At 39.7% G+C, this 18,681-nt stretch overlaps 1 protein-coding gene across 2 annotated transcripts in view; it reads right to left on the bottom strand.

The window, feature by feature from the left end:
- Zfc3h1 (zinc finger C3H1-type containing) overlaps nt 1-18,283 on the bottom strand; it is a 55,886-nt gene extending 37,603 nt beyond the window's left edge. For both annotated transcript variants that reach the window (XM_038314406.1, XM_038314407.1), the window contains exons 1-5: nt 17,409-18,283; nt 11,381-11,797; nt 5,265-5,329; nt 2,266-2,464; nt 1,016-1,239 (exon numbers count right to left, since the gene is read on the bottom strand). In XM_038314406.1, the coding sequence (XP_038170334.1) occupies nt 1,016-1,239; nt 2,266-2,464; nt 5,265-5,329; nt 11,381-11,797; nt 17,409-18,009 (1,506 nt within the window). In that variant the 5' untranslated portion in view covers nt 18,010-18,283. The remainder of the gene's footprint in view (nt 1-1,015; nt 1,240-2,265; nt 2,465-5,264; nt 5,330-11,380; nt 11,798-17,408) is intronic.
- Between the last annotated feature and the right edge of the window lie 398 nt (nt 18,284-18,681).

Here is an 18,681-nt window from a genome sequence, read left to right as displayed (position 1 = left end):
ACAACCATCTGTAATGAGGTCTGGTGCCCTCTTCAGGCATGCACGCAGACAGAATATTGTATACATAATAAATAAATGTTAAAAAAAAAAAAAGAAACAGGCATTTTCCTATCAGGACCTATAATTTAATAACCCTTTTTATAAATAGAAGATGAACAAAATGCTAAAAGCAGATTGGGGTTGCAGGCTTGTTTGTAACTTTTTAGACAGTGTCTCACTAAATTACTCAAGAAAGCCTGAATATGTGATCATCCTGCCTTAGCCTCCCAGGTAACTGAGATTATAGGAGTTTAGCACCAGGCCCAGCTGAAAGACAGGCTTTTGTTAATCAAAATTCCTACCTGTTCAATTCTTATAACTGTGAGATTTATCCTTAATTATACCTAACTTTCTCCCAAAAGATTATAGATAGGGCTGATGGAAGAACCTGGTGGTTATGTAAAAGGTGTCCTATGCAAGGATTCTGAGTTTAGATCCACAGAACCCAGGTACAAAGCCAGACATGGCAATACACGCTAGCCCACCGCGAGAGAACAGACAGATCCCAAGAGCTTGACAGCCAGCAAACTCTAGATTAAACAGTAAGCTCCAGGTTCAGTAAAACCCCGTCTCAAAAAAAGAAGGTAGAGAAGTGACTGAAGAAAACACACTAGCGTGTGGCTTCTACATGCACCTGCAAGGCAAGCATGTGTACACTCGTGCACACAATATACATTCTCTCACATTCAGAGAAAAAAAAAGATAAGCTCTATCAAACATAAAATATTTGCAATTTTCCTAAGCTGACTGGATCTTTGAAATGATATTAACCAAACACTTAAATATGAACATTCTGGGCCAACAAAATGGCTCAGTAGATAAAGGCACATGCTGCCTAGCACAAGACCAGAGTTCAAGCTCCAGGACCCACTGGTCTCCACATGCACTCTGTGGTACATGTGTACTAAACCTCAATGAATGACTGAGGACATTTTTAAGGTTCTGAAAATTTTGGTGATAGTTCTCTAATCCTTACTTTGCTTCTTGATCTCCTCTTGCCACCAACTAATTTCATGAAGCGATTATACTGCTCCTCCTGGTTGGAAAGGTCTCTAATTTTTCTAATTTCTTCTTCTCTTTTCCTCCTCTCTTCTTCCTCAGCTTGTTTCCGCTGCTCTTCTTCCTTCTGCCTCTCCTGTTCCTTTTGCTGCTGGAGTTTCTTCCATGCCTTGGTTTGCTGTTTCCTCAATGCTTGTTTAGCTACCCGGAAAAAAAAAAAAACAGAAATGTCAGTATAAATATATCTATATTTATATATTTATTATACACACATACACACACAGCTAAGTAACAGGATTATCATCCAATTTAGGACTCTATATTTTCCCAAACTCAAAACTCCCTAAATTATAGAGCTAGAGAGATGACTTGGTGATTAGGAACAAGAAGACCCAGACTCAATTCCCAGCTCACAACCATCCGTGACTCCAATTCCTGGGGATTTCATGTCTTTGTCTGCCTCTGCAGGCACCAAATATGCACGTAGTTCAGACACACATGGATAAAATACCCATACACATAAAATAAAATGTTTTTAATTAAACTTTTTCATACATTTTCATATTCTTTCCCTTCTTTGATCCTACTCATCTCCCTACACAACTTCAAGTCTTCAACCCCAACCCTCATTGCCCAGCTCTAGACCCAAGAGTCACTGGCCAGTACAGAACCGGACTCCATGTGGTGATGGAGGATTCTCATTGGCTAATAAACAAACTGCCTTGGCCAGCCCTTAGGTGGATGGAGTAGACAGAACAGAAAAAAGGAAGTGAGGTAGATGGCTCAGACAATTGCCCTGCCTCTTCTCTCTGAGCCAGTGCCATGAAGCCAGCCACCAGGACAGACATGCTGAATCTTTCCTGGTAAGACACCACTTTGTGGTGTTACACAGATTATTCGATATGGGTTAGTCAAGATGTGAGTAAGAGGCTGAAAATAATGGGCCAGGCAGAGTTTAAAAGAATACAGTTTCCATGTAATTATTTTGGGCATAAGCTAGCCGGTGGCCGGGAGCCGGGCGGCGGGAAGCTGGCCCACAGCTCCACACTACAATGTGGCTGTGTTCAATTTTTGTTTTAGGGGATGGGAGGAGGGGTTTAAAATTGTATCTTATTAATTCTCAATTTTTTTTGAGAAGTAAATTAATTTTTTAGAAATCTCTTAATTAAAAACTAGATACGATAAGATATATTAGTTCAACTGAAATAATTTACGAGAAATAATCACCTGTAGTGCTAACTTTTTTAGCTGAATGTACTTTTGTGCTGGTTTTAACCTTCTGTTGTACAGTTTTTGTCTTGGTCAGTTTTTCTTTGCTCTCTTTCATCACCTGTTGTTCTTTTTGTTGCCATTTCTTACTGGCTGACTGAAGAGCCAAAAGACGAAGCTGTAATTCAGATAATTCCTCTTCATCTTCACCAAGTTTCTTTAAAATAGAAAAAAAAGTTACAATTTTTAAATACTGTTACTTAACATTAAGCATTTTGCCAAGTTGAATCTTTCACCAAGTTAACTGAAATTTAAAGTCAGTATTAAAACAAGTATTTAATGGAAAATACAGATAAAATATAAACTCATTTACTATCTATAATCCAAGACTAATTTAATCCTTATAACACAAACAGAAGAAGATCACTTGGTAGAAATTATTGATTTGTGTAGAAGTATGCGAAGGTAAAGCAAAAGATGAAAGGTAAGAGCTGGGCATCATTTAAGGGCCACACAAACTTGAGAGTGTAGGCAACAATAAGAAGCCAGGTCCTGAAGAATGAAGTACTTAGCAGACTGCACCGCAAAAAAAGAATACTAAGGATCATGTTAGAATACCAAGGATAATGCTAATTTTTTAACATCATTACAGGTGGAAAAAGATGTACCCAATAATTTGCATTTGAATGCTTATGTTCTAAGTATGTTCCCTGAATTAAAATATTTGAATACTCATTTTTCATCTAAGAAACTAAAACAGGTTATCTTTAAAGCACAGGTTTAAAAGTCTTTTCCTGCTACAGTAACTTACAAATTAGTTTTCACTCTCCTTTCACAGTTTGACCTGCTGCATAAACACTGCACAGACTGACGGGCACTGGCGCTGTTTCAGTGTGTGCATACACTACAGCACTGAAGTCAGAGCCAAGCAACAGTTTCTTCTTTACGGGGAAAAGACTGAAAAGCTTGTCCCTCTGGTCATTCTAGAACAGCCACCAGAACTTATTACTAATTAAATCCTGAAATGGCTTCAGAAAATTAGCCTGCTCTACACACTTTCACTGAAATGTAACTGAGAATACCAAGCTACTCTAAGCAGAAGCTCTTAAGTATGCATGGATTAGAGAGGTCTGGAGAATCCTTTTAAAGATATGAAACAGTAGAAGAAATAAATATATCCCAATACATTAAGACCCACTTAACTTTTTCTAAATGGTATTATGTAATTATATTTTTTCTTAAACTCCAATTATTTTTATTTGTTAAGTATAAGGAGAACAGTGAATGCTGGTTAGAGACTTGGCCTTCCCACTGTGGAAAACTACAAGTCAATACCACATCTGCCTGTTTGTCTCAGTTTACTACGTAGAACAAATTAGCCACAACTGTTTGTTTGTCTGAGCTCACTATACAACTCTGGCTAGCCTTAAATTCACAATCCTTCCAGATTCAATGTCTTGAATGTACAAACTTACACTACCACAATGGATTCTAATAATATATACAGATGCCTCCAAGAGCCAGAAAGAGGGTTTCACATCCCCTGAAGCTGAAGTTACAGGTGGTTGTGAGGTGCCCATTATAGATGTTGGGAAACAAACTAGGGTCTTAGAAGAGCCCCAAGAACTTTTGATTGCTGAGCCACCTCTCTGGCCCCACATTTCAAATTAGGTTCTGAAAAATCATTTGTGCTGTTATTCATGGCTATCATACTGCCTAGTGCAACTATAAAATATTTCCATTTTTTATAGAAAATTCTACTGGAAAATACAGATTTAGATTTTACCAAAAAAGTTATCATCATTTTTCACTGAGATTACTTTATGCAACTACTTCCCTTGGAATGAAATAAAACTATCATTGATTCTGTCATATAACTCTATTTGGTATTTGAAGTAGAGACTCAAAAACCAAGATCACGGAAATGGGGCCAGAGGACCTCAGTCAGTTTCCTATGTAAGCAAGTCATTTAACCTGCCCAAACATATCTTACTTCATCTATGAAACATACATAATGTCAACTTACTTCATATGGTTACTGTGAGGATATTAAAAAACAAATATTTATGAGTGTCACATTATCCTTCCTAAATTCAGGACCATCTTTCCTAGACTCTGAATCATTTCAGTTTACTCATAACAACAAACTGAAATCAAATAGAAGAAACTGCAAATATTTCAGATCTATAATAAAGAAAAGGCTTGAGTTACTCAATGAGTATTATATTTTAAACAATGTTTGATACTTTTGTACTTTATTCTATTAAAGCCTCACAACAACCCAGAGAATGCAGGATATTAAACTCATTGTATAGAAAATAGAGGAACAGCCAGGCAGTGGTGGCATATGCCTTTAGTCCCAGCACTCGGAAGGCAGAGGCAGGCGGATCTCTGTGAGTTCTAGGCCAGCCTGGTCTACAAGATCTAGTTCCTAGTTCCAGGACAGGCACCAAAGCTACAGAGAAACCCTGTCTTAAAAAAGCAAAAGAAAAGAAAGAAAGAAAATAAAGGAGCCAAAAAAACCTCCCTCAGCTAGTATTTCTTTCATTTAGTAAGAAAAGGAGCTAAAATGTGATTCCAGGTCAAGATCTAAATAATTCCAAAACATCTCACAGAAGATGAAGCACACACGTGCACATGTGTTCTTGCACGTGCATGCAAACACACACACACACATATCTGGAAGATAAACTCAGAATCAAAATTAAATGTTTCAAAAATGATAAATATGAACTGCACATCAAGTTAATAGTTTACAGACTTTAGTGGAAAGAACCTCTAAGGCAATTCTCTAAAATGTCCAAATAATTTCATATAAATTCAAAATAGTAGACAAGTTGAGCGTGGTAGCACACACTAGCATTCCCAGCCAACAGGACATAAAGGTGCGTTAGAGACCAGCCAGAGCTACATAATGAGATCAAGTCTCTAAACAAATCAGAACAAAAGAACAGACTACAGCAATGCAAGCAAGAATAGGTCGTATGGATTTTCAGTCCCACAAAGTAGCATCTTACCTTTTCAGGTAGAATATCTGAGGTACTAATTCTTCGTGTTAAATTTTGTTCTTTATCTTCTAATCCTTTAAAATAAAATAACATCTTTTGAATACTCTAAAATATAGCCACAATTAGTAAAAATGGAAATAACACTATATAATAATCAGGAATTATTTTTGAAGGTTTCATTATTATGGTCTTACTTTTAGGACTCTCGAAAATAAGGAAAGAATGCTATCAAAGCAAATGAAGGACTGAAGATATATCTTAGTCCATAAAATGAGAGGCACATAAGTATGAGAAGCCAAGCTAGATTCCTGAAACCACAAGAAAAGTCAAGGGTGACTTGTGCATTTGTAATCTCAGCACTGAGAAGATGGAGACAGGATGCCAGCTGGTGCTCCCCAGTCAACCAGCCAGGAAATGTTTGAGCTCCAGGTCCCAGTGAAACCAGTTAGGTGATCATCCTAAGGAACACCCAAGATTGACCTCTTGGTCTCACACACACACACAATTGAAGGCACACAGAGAGAGAGAATGAGATTAAGAATCTGATTTAGCTTGTAACATCAATCTAACTCTGAAAGTTATAAGGCTAGTGACTCAAGTATTAAATAAGATATTTTGATAAAATAGAAATAAATAGGAACAGAACTTATGGAGTAGATAAAGCAATGCTTCATTACCGAACAGAAACCACAATGACAAACTATTATAATAAAAATAAAAAATGAACTCAATATTTAGACTATAGACTTATGTATTATAAAGCTGACCATTTATTTAGAAGCACACAAGCAAGACCCAGACTTCTAGAGTATTGTCCCAAACTGTCTACATTATTCAATCTGCAACCGTTTCAGAGCACACAGCAGCACACATAGCTACAGCAGTACTGAGATAAAGGCTTCAGTTAACAAAGTTAAAACCCGGAGTTGCAGGGTTAAGTTTCAAGTCTAGTATTTTATGGGTTTTTTTTTTTTGTTTTTCCCCCCATAATGCCAAACCTGTTAGTGTTCTACACATCCTACTTTGGTCGCTTAAGTGAAAACCTGATGAAAAAAATATGCAACTTATTCAATAAACAGAGAGTAATTAATCAAGCACCCTGGACAAAGCAAACAGGAGGTAATCACCAAATCTGAGGCAGAGTCCCTTTCCTCTAAGACTTAAATAAATAAAAATTCAGAAATAATAGAAAATTTATTCTAGTCAGGCCAGGTGGCCCAGACCTGAAATCAAGCCACTTAGAAAGTTGTGACAAGAAGGATCATATATGTAAAGCCTGCCTGGACTACAAAGAGAGTTCAAAGACAACCTGGATGACTCAGGGAGATTCTATTTCAAAATACACAGTATAAAGAGACTGGGAGTAGAGTGCAGTGACAGAGCTGACTCAGCATGTGTTAGGCCCTGAGCTCAATCCTGGTACAGAGAAGGGGAAAAGGAAAAAACCGTATTCATTACAAAATGAATGGTGTATTAGAATACTTTGAAAGTTGGGAGTTTTAAGTGTTTTACAATATTTGCCTAACTTGTGTGAGGTTCACGGTACTATTCTCAGTAGAGGAGGAGGAAGAGAAGGAAAAAGAGAAGAGGAAGAGAAAGAGAAAAGGAGGAGGAAGAGAAGAGGAGGAGGAGGAAGAGGAGGAGAAAGAGAAGAGGAGGAGGAGGAAGAGAAGAGGAGAAAAGAGTGGAGAGGGAAAGGAAGGGAAAGAAAAAGGGAAGAAAAATTTTAGTCCAACATAAATTTCATTTACCTGTGCATGATTTTCATCTAAAGATACAGTAAGAGAATATATAAAAACAGAAAATATATAAAACTGTGCCCAAATGATCTGAGTCATATAGGAATACAACCACACCCTCCTAACATACAACTGGTGCCATAGCTCACCACCATCTGATTTCAGTAACACTCCTTGCTCTCCTTCATAGTAAGCACACTTCCAGCCCTTTTCAAAGTTAAATGATATATTTATTACAGCAGGGCATCTTTAAAAATTCATTTAGTATATATAAAGAATGCATTACCATTTTCTGAGATCACTATCTTTTATTCATGTACCACTAATAAAAGTAGTTCTGTATGGTCACTGTTTTTCAAAAGGCATGTGTATTTAATCCCAGCACTTGGGAGCCAGAAGCTGGCAAACTGAGGTCAGCCTAGTATATATATAGCAAGTCCCCAGAGCTACTTGATGACACTCATGTACCATTCTAAGCAAACCAATCACATGTCAAAGAACAACTATTAGACAAAACTAAACAGGCTGAATAATGAAGACACAGCCTTCCAGTAAGTATAGAAAGCACCAAATTTTTCTCCTATGAGAATCCTGAGTTCCATGCGGCCAGGAAACACCTAAGAGTTATTACTATCATTACTATCTCATGCTTCTGTGGAGAGCTGGAGAACCTTTGCAGCATAGGAGCAAATATATATTAGAATGTACCCACTAAGCACAATGGTAAACAATTAACCAGGAGATCCAGACATAGTATTTTCCATCCCCATTTTAAATACAGATCATTTCTTGAACTGACCTTGTGATTAGTCGTGCACTATCCTGACATGTCGAGCCCCCATCACTATTCCAATTGTTTTGAGGGATGGGAAAATGTCTCACTATGTGACCAAAACTGTCCCTAAACTTTAAAGTCCTGCCTCCAACATCCAAGTGCTAGAATCATAGCTATGCACCATCATACCTGCTGTTATCTAGAACCTCCAATATGAAAACTGGTCTTACACAGTTACCAAGTAGTTAAACCTTACTCCTGGGATTCCATGTAAGCCGGAATCAACATACAGATGGTAGTTAAAAACCATAACAATGACAATATTTTCCCAGGAAAAAGGAAAATCAAGCACATAAAAATAAAGGTTTTTCAAGGGAAAAAGTTTTATTTGTTTGTTTGGTTTTGCTTTTCAAGACGGGCTTCTCTGTGCAGCCCTGGCTGTCCTGGAACTCACTCTGTAGGCCAGGCTGGCCTCAAACTCTGAGATCCCCTGCCTCTGTGTCCCTAGTGCTGGGACGAGAGCACTGGGATAAGAGGTGTGCGCTATGAACACTAAGGGAAAAAGGATTCTTTAAAAACCAAGAAAAAAAAGCCAGGTGTATATATGTATGTACTTTTTAATCCCAGAACTCTGAAGGCAGAGGATGAACGATCTGTCAGTTCAAGATCAGCCTGAGCTACACAGTGGCTTTCAAACCAGCCAGGGCTACTTGTTGAGATCCTATCTCAAACAACAACAACAAAGTGTGTGTGTGTTGGGGGGGGGGGGGAGTTAGAAATATATAGTATAGAAACCCCCAAATTATAAAAGAAACATCACCTAATGCAGTAGAGACTTGCCTTTACTACAGACTATTCTCAACAGTGCAGCCGGAGAGAGCTCTTGAGAAGTTCTGGTGGACTTTCACTCCCAACCATTTCACTAAGAACTTCAAAGCAAAGCTGCTGCAAGATTCTACAGGACGTGCCTCCACACACCATCTCTAATCTCTCCAATGCTCATAGACCTCATTCTTCTTTAGGTTATTCTCAAGAATGCCAGGAAACTATGTGCAGTAGGTCGTACATTCAGTGCAGAGATTCTCCATCTTTAGGACAGATAAGAAACCAAGAGAGGATAGAACTACATACAGGCCAAGGAGTCCTACTACCAGAGCTCACAAGGCACACCTGGAGTAAGGCCCAAGACTTTGCATTTCTGACAAGTTGACTATCTTTGAAAATCAATGTTCCTTCCACTGCCCAGAAATCTCTTCTTCCAATTATCAATTTGTCCTTTCTCTTAGTCTTCACATCTTTGTTTAAATCGCACCTTCAAACTGAACGATATCCTGAATAGCTTACAAACCTTCAGCTAGTTACCTTGCTCCCACACTACTTACCCTGCTAATACTTCTTCTATGACAGTTTACTGCTCATCATGTTTGCTGTTTCCTTCTAAGATGCAAGCTTATGATGTCATAGTGACCATTAAGGGTACAGAAGTGAACATCTGTAGATCCAGATTCTCAAGTGGGAAGACTGTTTGAGCCTAGGAATTAGAGATGAGCCTAGGCAGCACAATAAAACACTGCACTAAAAATATAAGTAAAAATAAATGTGAACCTGAGGCATAAGCAATTATTTTGTTCATTAATGCTTTCAAGAACCTGGAAGCCGGGTGGTGGTGGCGCACGCCTTTAATCCCAGCACTCGGGAGGCAGAGGCAGACGGATCTCTGTGAGTTTGAGGCCAGCCTGGTCTACAAGAGCTAGTTCCAGGGCAGGCTCCAAAGCCACAGAGAAACCCTGTCTCGAAAAACAAAAAACAAAAAACAAAAAAAAAACCAAAAACCAAAAAACAAACAAAAAAAAAAGAACCTGGAATAAAGTACTCAGCTAATTCAGCTAATTTATAATAAAAGAAAGGTGAAAAAAACCCAGACTTTTGCAACTGGGTTGTGTATAACCTATCCCAGTGTAGTTTTAACACTGCAATGTTTCTGTTCTGTGCTCAAAACTAAAAAAAATTGTATTGGGTTAATGAAGAAATTAAAATACAGAACAGATCCAACCTAGCCTTTTCTGATACCTCACTGAAGAAAAAAAAAAATGCTTGAGAGAAATTAATAGTAATGGTTAAAGACGAGATTAAATCTTAAGATTTAAAAAAAAAAAATCTCAAATATTTTCCAAGTAACTCCGTAAGTGAAAGGGGTTAAAAATAAAGCAAGATATAGTAAAGAAGAGGCAGGCATATAAAACATGGTCATAAACAAGAAGAGGGTTTTTGTATCCTCTGAGTAGAAGAATTTAAGTGAAAAATTAATATAGTATGTTTATGATACAGAAGTAAAAAGATGGAATTGAGTTCAATCATCTCAAAAAGAGCAAGTTCACATGTAATAAGAAAACTATGAAACTTTAAAAGAACCATTGAGAACAATGGGGGAAAGTGCTGGAGCAGGGTGTGCCTGCAGAAACATCTATGGATGTGCCTCATCGGCTAAGATGAGCGTTAGGTGGTTTTTGGGTTCCTTCAATTCTTCTTCCACAGATGTCAGCTTGTCATATTTAATTTTTCATCTGAATTACTGCAAGCATTCACATATAACTTTACAAAAGTCATTTGTATATATTTTCTCTATCCTGCTATGTTATACTTCACAGGAATTATATTTATAATATAATTCACTGAAACATCTAACTTATTAGAAGGGAAGAGAACAACTCTGAGAATATGTAATCAAACGCAGTCACCACTCTGATTTACAAATTTGTGTCAGTGAATGGTCTTGAAAATTTCAAATATAAAAACTGATCCTAGAAACTGGGTCTGGTATGGGGGATGTCTGTATGTACGGGAGACAGATACAGGAGGATCAACTGTCAATATCAGTCAAAATTTAGAGAAACTATATACTAAAAGTATATTTTGCTGCACATAAATTATGTTAGTCAAGAAAATACTAAGGAATTTTTTAAACAACATATATAAACTAATCCAGGTATAGAAAGGCACTGACACACTACAAAAATCAATTAATATAATTTTTTATACTAAGAAAAATTAAAAACTTATTAATAATGACAAAAAAGATGTCCCTTCTTCAAAATGTATTCACAATTTAAAGAATTTCACACTAGCAATTTTTCTTTACCCAGTAAACCTTAAAAATTTAGAAATCTACAAAGCACTGCAGCATCATGCTCAATGGTCAACTTCCCTTCAGGAGGAAGAAAGGTGCCCCACTATTTTCACCCATGCTTCCAACACATCAGCAGAGAACAGAGCAGACCAAAAAGAAAACAGAGATTAGCAGAAGTCATTCTGGCACATATTTGCAATCCCAACACTCAGGAAGCTGAGGCAGATTGATTACAAGTTTTAGGCAAGCACAGAACACTACAGGGCAAGTTTCAGGGCAGCCTGGACTACAGAGTAAAGCCCTGCCTCAACCAAAACATTTAGTAAACAAAACTTATGAAGTTATTACTTATAAGACCTATAACAAAAGAATTTATAGAAAATTGGGATCCTTTTAAGTACTGATGTACACTTAAAACTTTTCAAGGAAACACTCTTTAACAAAATGTATGTAGCAGAGCTAACTTCAATCTCTACTGAATTACCTTGGCTAGCATCTGTGGAGCTGGACTTCGCAGAAAGCTGCTTTGTTCCATCTTTCACTCTTTTCACCCGGTTCTTATCCCCTGGTAAAGTCAGTTTTTGCCTGAGTGGTTTTAATTCAAATGCCTGAAAAGTTTTGACCTGCGCCTTCTCCTCAGGAGCGACCTCTCTACTTGCATCCTCTGTAATACTGGCATTATCAGTGCTTGTTTGGTCCTCAGAATGCAGTGCTTTAGGATCGTCCTGCACAGGCTCGTCTTTGCTACTCAGAGCAAGTTTTTCATCCTTGTTGATGCACTCCAGTTCCAGCTGTATCTGCTTATACTTTAAAAGTAAATCTTCAAAAGTTTCTTCCCCACAGTTCTCACTTTTGGATGAATGATTCTGTTTTCTTGACGGGGATCTTCCAAAACTTTTGGCTGAACAGCATATTAAGGAAACCAGTTTCCAAAAATTTTTCCAGTTAAATTTAACAAAAATACTTAAGGTATAGATGAATTTTTCTCCCTTAATGTTTCAAGATGAACGGATATTTTTAATTTCTAAATTCCATTTAATATATGTGCTGCTAATGCCTGCATATGTGCCCATATTGCAATTTAACAAGCATCCATACAAACAGTCCACTTACAAAATCACTAGTGTCAGAAATTACCAGTTGACTCCACGGTAGTCCACCCAGTTAGGCTGTAGCATCCTTCTTTCTGTAAGGACGAGGAAAACCCAAAGCGAACGGATGCTAAAGATGCTTTCTGAAGGGAGGGGAGGAACTGTTTTGTCACAGATGACAATTTACACTTCTGATAATCAGGAGGGAATCTTCTCTCATTAGTTTCTTCTCATTTCAAATTAAAAAGTAAATAAGAGAATGAACACTGATGATTAGTAATTTATGAAAGAGACATTTCTTAAAAAACTAATACATAATAGAGGATGCATCATGTGCTACATCTGACTCATGCACAATTAACATGAAAGCCATGTAACAAAAAATAAAAATTTTAGATGTTACTCAAAATGTATTTTCTAATTTCAAACAATTCATAAATATGGTATGAATTTCATTGTGCAAGTTAAGAAATGAAAACCCAGGTAATAGGTGTAGTTCCAATAAACGAACTATATTTTCCTTTCTTTCTTTTCTTTCTTTCTTTTCTTTCTTTCTTTCTTTCTCTTTCTTTCTTTCTCTCTTTCTCTCTCTCTCTCTCTCTCTCTCTCTCTCTCTCTCTCTCTCTCTCTCTCTCTCTCTCTCTCTCTCTCTCTCTTTCTTTCTTTCGTGGCAGTGGGGGAGGGAATTCAAGACAGGGTTTCTCTGTAGCTTTTGAAGTCTGTCCTGGAACTCACTCTATAGATCAGGCTGGCCTTGAACTCACAGAGATCCACCTGCCTCTAAGGCCCAAGTGCTGGGAGTAATGGTGTTTGCCCCACTGCCCAGAAACCACTTGTGTTTTCATTGGTTGTAACCTAACACAGACCTTCTCTGCTTAATAACAGGGCAAACACCCAACAAAGATTTCAAGTTCCTGACCACCAATTCAAAGAGGAGAATTATGACCACATATTTGAGAAACTAAATAATCTTCAACTTCAAATCAATAGTTCTGCTGTTAAAATTGTTCTAATAAATCTCTACTTCTCTCATGTTGCCAATCAAATTTCTTAAAAGAAGTTTTTCTTCCCCGAGACAGGGTTTCTCTGTGTAATAGCCCTGGCTGTCCTGGAACTCACTTTCAGGACCAGGCTGGCCTTGAACTAACAGATCTAACAGCCTCTGCCTCCCAAGTGCAAGTGCAGAGATTAAAGGTGTGTGCCAAAAGTTTTTCCAATACATTTCTTTCTTACAATCCTGCCAAATGGAATCTAGCTGTTTTATTAGTTCAACAGAAACTGATCTAAGTTTATATTCTATTATTTTCAAACTTCATTTTACCCGATTTCTCTGCAGCCACTTTCCACCGTTGTCTCTGCTCCTGTGACTCTCGTGTCTCCTCATTTTTCTACATTTTTAAGTCCTTCCTAACTCCTTTTTTTCGAAGCTTGTAATGGTGTTCTGTATTGTCAGAACTCAGTCCCTGTTTTCATCTGAAAACATTCTAAAGCACTCCCACTGCTTTACCTACCACATAAGAGGAATATGAACTGATAAGGTATTTGGGATTCTCTACTGCCCACAACCCATGAATATACTGCTGTCAAAGCAATCTTCTGTTTGTTTTCTTCCAAGACAGGGTTTCTCTGTGTAACAGTCCTGGAACTCTCTTTGTAGATCAGGCTGGCCTCAAACTCACTGAGATCCATCTGCCTCTGTCTCCCAAGTACTGGGATTAAAGGTATACACTGCCACTGCCTTGCTGTCAAAGTAATCTTTACAGATTATAAAACTTCAGACATTCCCTTTCATTTTCATTAGAGCCCAAAGTCCTTCTTCCTAAGAATGCATGCATTTATTATCTGGCCTGTGCTTACCTTTCCAACCTTACCTTTTCTGGGCTTATCACAATTTACGAAGCTTTGTGTCCAGGCCTCTGTTCTTCAACTTGACACCAATTCAAGACACCTCCTAGATGAAGCCAGAATTATTTATTCTACCTGACTATGTATGCATTCTTTGTGCATAAAAACGACAATTATCTGTATTCCAGCTAAGCCATCTAAAAGTAAAACCACAGCAATAAAAAACCAAATAAATACTAAAGACACTGAAGACATTGGCAAAGGGAATAGATTCAATATACCAACAAAAAGTACCAACTGAAAAATGCGTAAAGGCAATTGAGTTAGAGCCATTAACTTACCTGAGACAAAATTCTTCCCACCTCTACAGCATAATAAGGATCAAATCAGTACTTGCTCTTTTGTCAAGATGTTATTTTTTACTTGTATTTTTATGAACTACTTGCTGAGTCTATACTTCAGTGGTAGGAGGAAAACTAAAAAGAACTACTTGGACTGGAGAGGATAGCACAGATGTTGTGTGTACTGCTCTTGCTAAGGACCTGAGTTCAGTTCCCAGCACCCACATCAGGGGGCTTACAACTGCCCAGTTCGGGGCAATATGACACCCCTGGGCTGCTGAGGCACTCATGTAGGAGGATGTACACACATATACATTTAAAATTGTAAAAATAAATTTTTTAAAAAGGGAAGAGCTGCTTACATGTGGAGTTTGGTGGCAAATGCTTATAATGCCAACTACCATGTAAGATGAAACAGGGCTGGGAGCTACTTCACAAGATCCTCTCTTCAAGCAAAATTGTAATAAGAACCAGTGATGTAGTTTCTATGGTAGAGCCTTAGGCTCAATCCTCAGTACCAAAAAAGAAAGAGGAAGCGAGAGACTTTAAAATGACTTTTAAACCTGCTGTTTTCATGGTAGAACCACTTTTCAATATTAGCTGAAATCAAAAGGGAAGATAGGATAACTTTACTGACCTAATTATGTTAACTCTCTCCTGATTTCCAAGTTTAAAATGGTAGTTATACAAGGGAGACTTAACACTGACAAAATGTCTATGCTAACTCTGAGGAGGTTAAGACAGATCAGGAATCCTGAGGTAGTCTATGGTACAAGAAACCCTATCTCACAAAACAAAGCAAACAACAAAAACAAAAAAATTTACAAGAAAAACGAACAGCAATGAAGAGCTGCAGAAAGACTGGTGCAAGCCAACTGCCATAACTCTGGGGGAAGCTGGGCAACACAGGGAATTCCAAAGACGCTATAATGTCTACATCTCCAAACAACAGCAATAAAAACAGACAGACAGACAGACAGCTGAAAGAGGTCGGAGAGTGGTTTCGATTGCCTTTAATCCCAGCACTTGGGAGGCAGAGGCAGGGGGATCTCTATGATTTTGAGGCCAGACTGGTCTGTAGGTCAGCCTCCAAAGAGAATTCCAGAACAGCCAGAGCTATGTTAAACAGCGAAAGCCTGTCTAGAAAAAAACCATTTTAAAAGAAGAAGAAAAAGGAGATGAACTGAAACAGATTCTGGTCTTTTCCGTTTTCTTTAAAGTTGCAAGTAATATATCCCTAATTATGTTTAAAAAATGACAGAAAAAAAATTATACTCAAGCTATTGCACTGCTAAACCACTTAAGCTGAGTCAGAATTGCCCTCATTCTTTTTTAGGTACTATTTGCAAAGTTACCATTTTTATAATCACAGTGGACACATGACAAGCTGAGTCTGATACTGACATTAAAGCAATATGGATAGGGCTTTGTACTGCAAGTTTTATTAGCTCACATTACATTTTTCCTTCTCAAATTTTTATTAAGAACACCTCTAGGGTGGTTTGCTGGTATTTCATGAGAACAATTATGCAGACAACCTGAGCATCTTGTTCTTAAAAGTATAGTATCTGAAAAGCAATCAGCAATCTGAAAAGAAATCCACGGCTGATTTCTGACAAGCTGTCAGAGAAATCAAGAATCACATAAGCACATTGGATATTTATTTATCTACAGTCTTTTTGCAGTAAGTACATAAAAATATTAGTATATAAGCATAACCCCAAACAGTAGCAAATCACCAGACGAAAAGGTGGAGGAAGGAGGCAGGCGAGCCTAGTCGTCACCACCACCACTGTAATGCAGAGGAAACTAAGGAAACCTTTAAACTGCCAACAGTACTCTTGTCCTCAATTTGATGTTTTACTAAACTATTTTCATTTCTCCAACACCAACTAGATGTTTCATCTACATAACCCTAAAAACATGTCTATGTATTTAAACATCCTTTGTTTTTTAATTCAGAAAGCAAAACAACAACAACAACAAAAAACCAGTCATGGCTCATGTGTGCATATAATCACGGACGAAGGTTTTCTAATCTTCATGGAAGAACATTCACTGTGTTTTAAAAGGTTACCTACCTGTGATTTTTCTCCAAAACAATCTTGAGATGCTTCTAAACCAATGTTAGGTGAGAGAAGTAACAGCTTTTTCAGGACACAGGAACCAAAACCTGTTGTTTCTTTATCCCTCACCCATTACCATCATGACATCTAGGAAAAGTCCATATAGCCTGAAGTGCTCCATAAAAATAACTCTGAGTATCTTCCAATTAAGTGTCGTATGTAAATTTTATAGAAAACATATTAAACAATCATTACAGCATGGAAATTATAGCTAGTAGTAAAAGTGCTTAGTAATCTATCTTAAACAATTAGTAAAAGTTGGGATATATAAACCCATCATAAAACACGAACGCTTTGGATTAATTTCTTAACATAAACCCCGAGTAAATTTGGTAAAGTTAAAGATAACCAATAATAAGGTTAGAGGGGGCAAAAATTAGGAAATTGGCCGTTTTTCTTCCTCACGTGTCCATACTCTACACACATTCCTCCCTAACACACTAAGTGTTGCTGAGTTTTTCTCTGACCTACGTGTAGGCAGCACACAGAGTTAAAAAGCCCAAAAGTGAATATAGGAAAGTGAGCTCAATGCATACAGCTTTCCAAACTATGTATGAATTCAAAAGATCTGAATTACTAAAAGTGGTAGAAGATGAAGATGAAGAAGTCTACACACACACACACACACGCAAACACACTTTAAAAGGAGAACTCTAGAAGAGTAAAAAAAATTCACAAGAACGGTAAAATTTAAAATTACTGAGGAAAGTTAACGAATTCTAAAGTCAGGATGTAATATAAGTAACTGGATTCTTCAAGTTGTGGGTATTTCTTTTCTCTAATAATCTAAGTGAATTTCCCATCAAATACGAAATTCCGGTGCTAGCAAAACAGCAAATACCAATGCAATCTGGGCTACTGGTGTACCGTTAAAAACCTGGACTGTATTTCATCTCCCTAGCTGACCCGAATCCATGACACATTCCTGTTCGAAAGCAGTCCAGTCCAATAAAACAATCAAAGAAAATAGCGGCGGAGTGTGGCACATGACAACGGCCGACGAACAGAAACAAGTAAGTGGCTCCGAAAAGTTAAACTCAGGGACCTAGTCGTGACGCTCAAGGGAGCTCCAGCGACACACCCAGGGCAGACCGCCACGTTAAGGATACAGCTCTTGCGAGGTGGAGAGGGTTCTCGCCAACTCTGACTGCTGCCGAATCCGGATCCCGCTCCTCCTCCCAGAGGAGGTCTGCACCCCGGCTTGCCTCCTCGCTCACCCACTCCTCGCCCCCGACTCCACCGACTCCCACCCCGGTACGGCCTGCCTCGAAAGCGGAAACGGTCCAGAGCGATGTGGCTCCGCTCCCAGAACGACGGTCGGGGGCTGCTTTCCGACAGGGAGCCCGAAGGCATCCGCACCGGGGGCGGGTGAGTCCGGAACGGTTCTTTGGGTCGGTAGCTGCTGTGTCCCCTGAGGTGGCCCCGCTCCGACGGGTGCCGCGAGCGTGAGAAATTCCTCAGCTGCTGCTGGGACGAGGACGACGACGACGACGAGCCGCCGCCTCCCCCGGATCCGCCGCCCCGGGGCGGGTGAGGAGGCCTCCGGCGCGGGTACGGTAACAGCCCGCCGCCGCTACTGCTGGTGCTGCTGCTCCGGCTCCGGATCTGGCTGTTGTTGTCGTCGTCGCTGATCTCCCCATCTTCAAGCTCCCCTTCTTCCTTCGGGGAGAGGCCGCTAGAGGCCGGGGTCGAAGTCTCAGCGGTCGCCATCCGGGGAGCAGCGCCGTTCACACCACCTTAGCCCTCCGTCCGGGGACCCGCCCGCCCGCTGCCTTCCCCTTCCTCCTATCCCCGCTGTCCTAACGGGCCCAGCAGGCGCGGCCTCCCTGAGCTCGGACGCCTCGCAGCTTCTGCTCCCCAACTTCCCCGCACCCCAGATCTCTCTCGCCGGACCGTCGCTTAACCAGTACCCTCTCCTAGCGCCCCCTTGCTGCTCTTCCGCCTCGCGAGAAAGGAGCCGTGGAGGAGGTGGTGGAGGAGTAGGAGGAGGAGGCCGTGTCCCGATCGTCATTTCCGGCGGCACTCCGGAAAGGGGCGCTGCCAAGTCTCGCGATAAGGAGACGCGTGACGGGCGCGGTGCTCTCTGGGATCTGTAGTCTCTTCTCTTGCGCAAGGCTTCGCCCTTGGTCCCTCGCGGACGCCTCTGTCCCTGGCATCCTGGCTGAAGTGGCGGGGTCTGAGCTGTCCGGGTAGCGGGCCTGCTCTTGAGTCGCAGACCTGAGTTTCAGAGTCACTCGTTGGTGGGGAAGACACCTGCCGTCTTCCCGTTGCTCGGGCGCCCCTCCCTGAGACACAGTCTACCCACTCTCTTTGGGACCCTGGGGGGCGGGGTGGGGGGGGGGGCGGGTGTGGCCGCCATGTTGGTGAAGGCGGCCGTCCGCG

Source organism: Arvicola amphibius, chromosome 17 (genome assembly GCF_903992535.2).
Source record: "Arvicola amphibius chromosome 17, mArvAmp1.2, whole genome shotgun sequence".
NCBI classification, from domain to species: domain Eukaryota; kingdom Metazoa; phylum Chordata; class Mammalia; order Rodentia; family Cricetidae; genus Arvicola; species Arvicola amphibius.
This window is presented reverse-complemented; position numbering and strand designations above follow the sequence as displayed.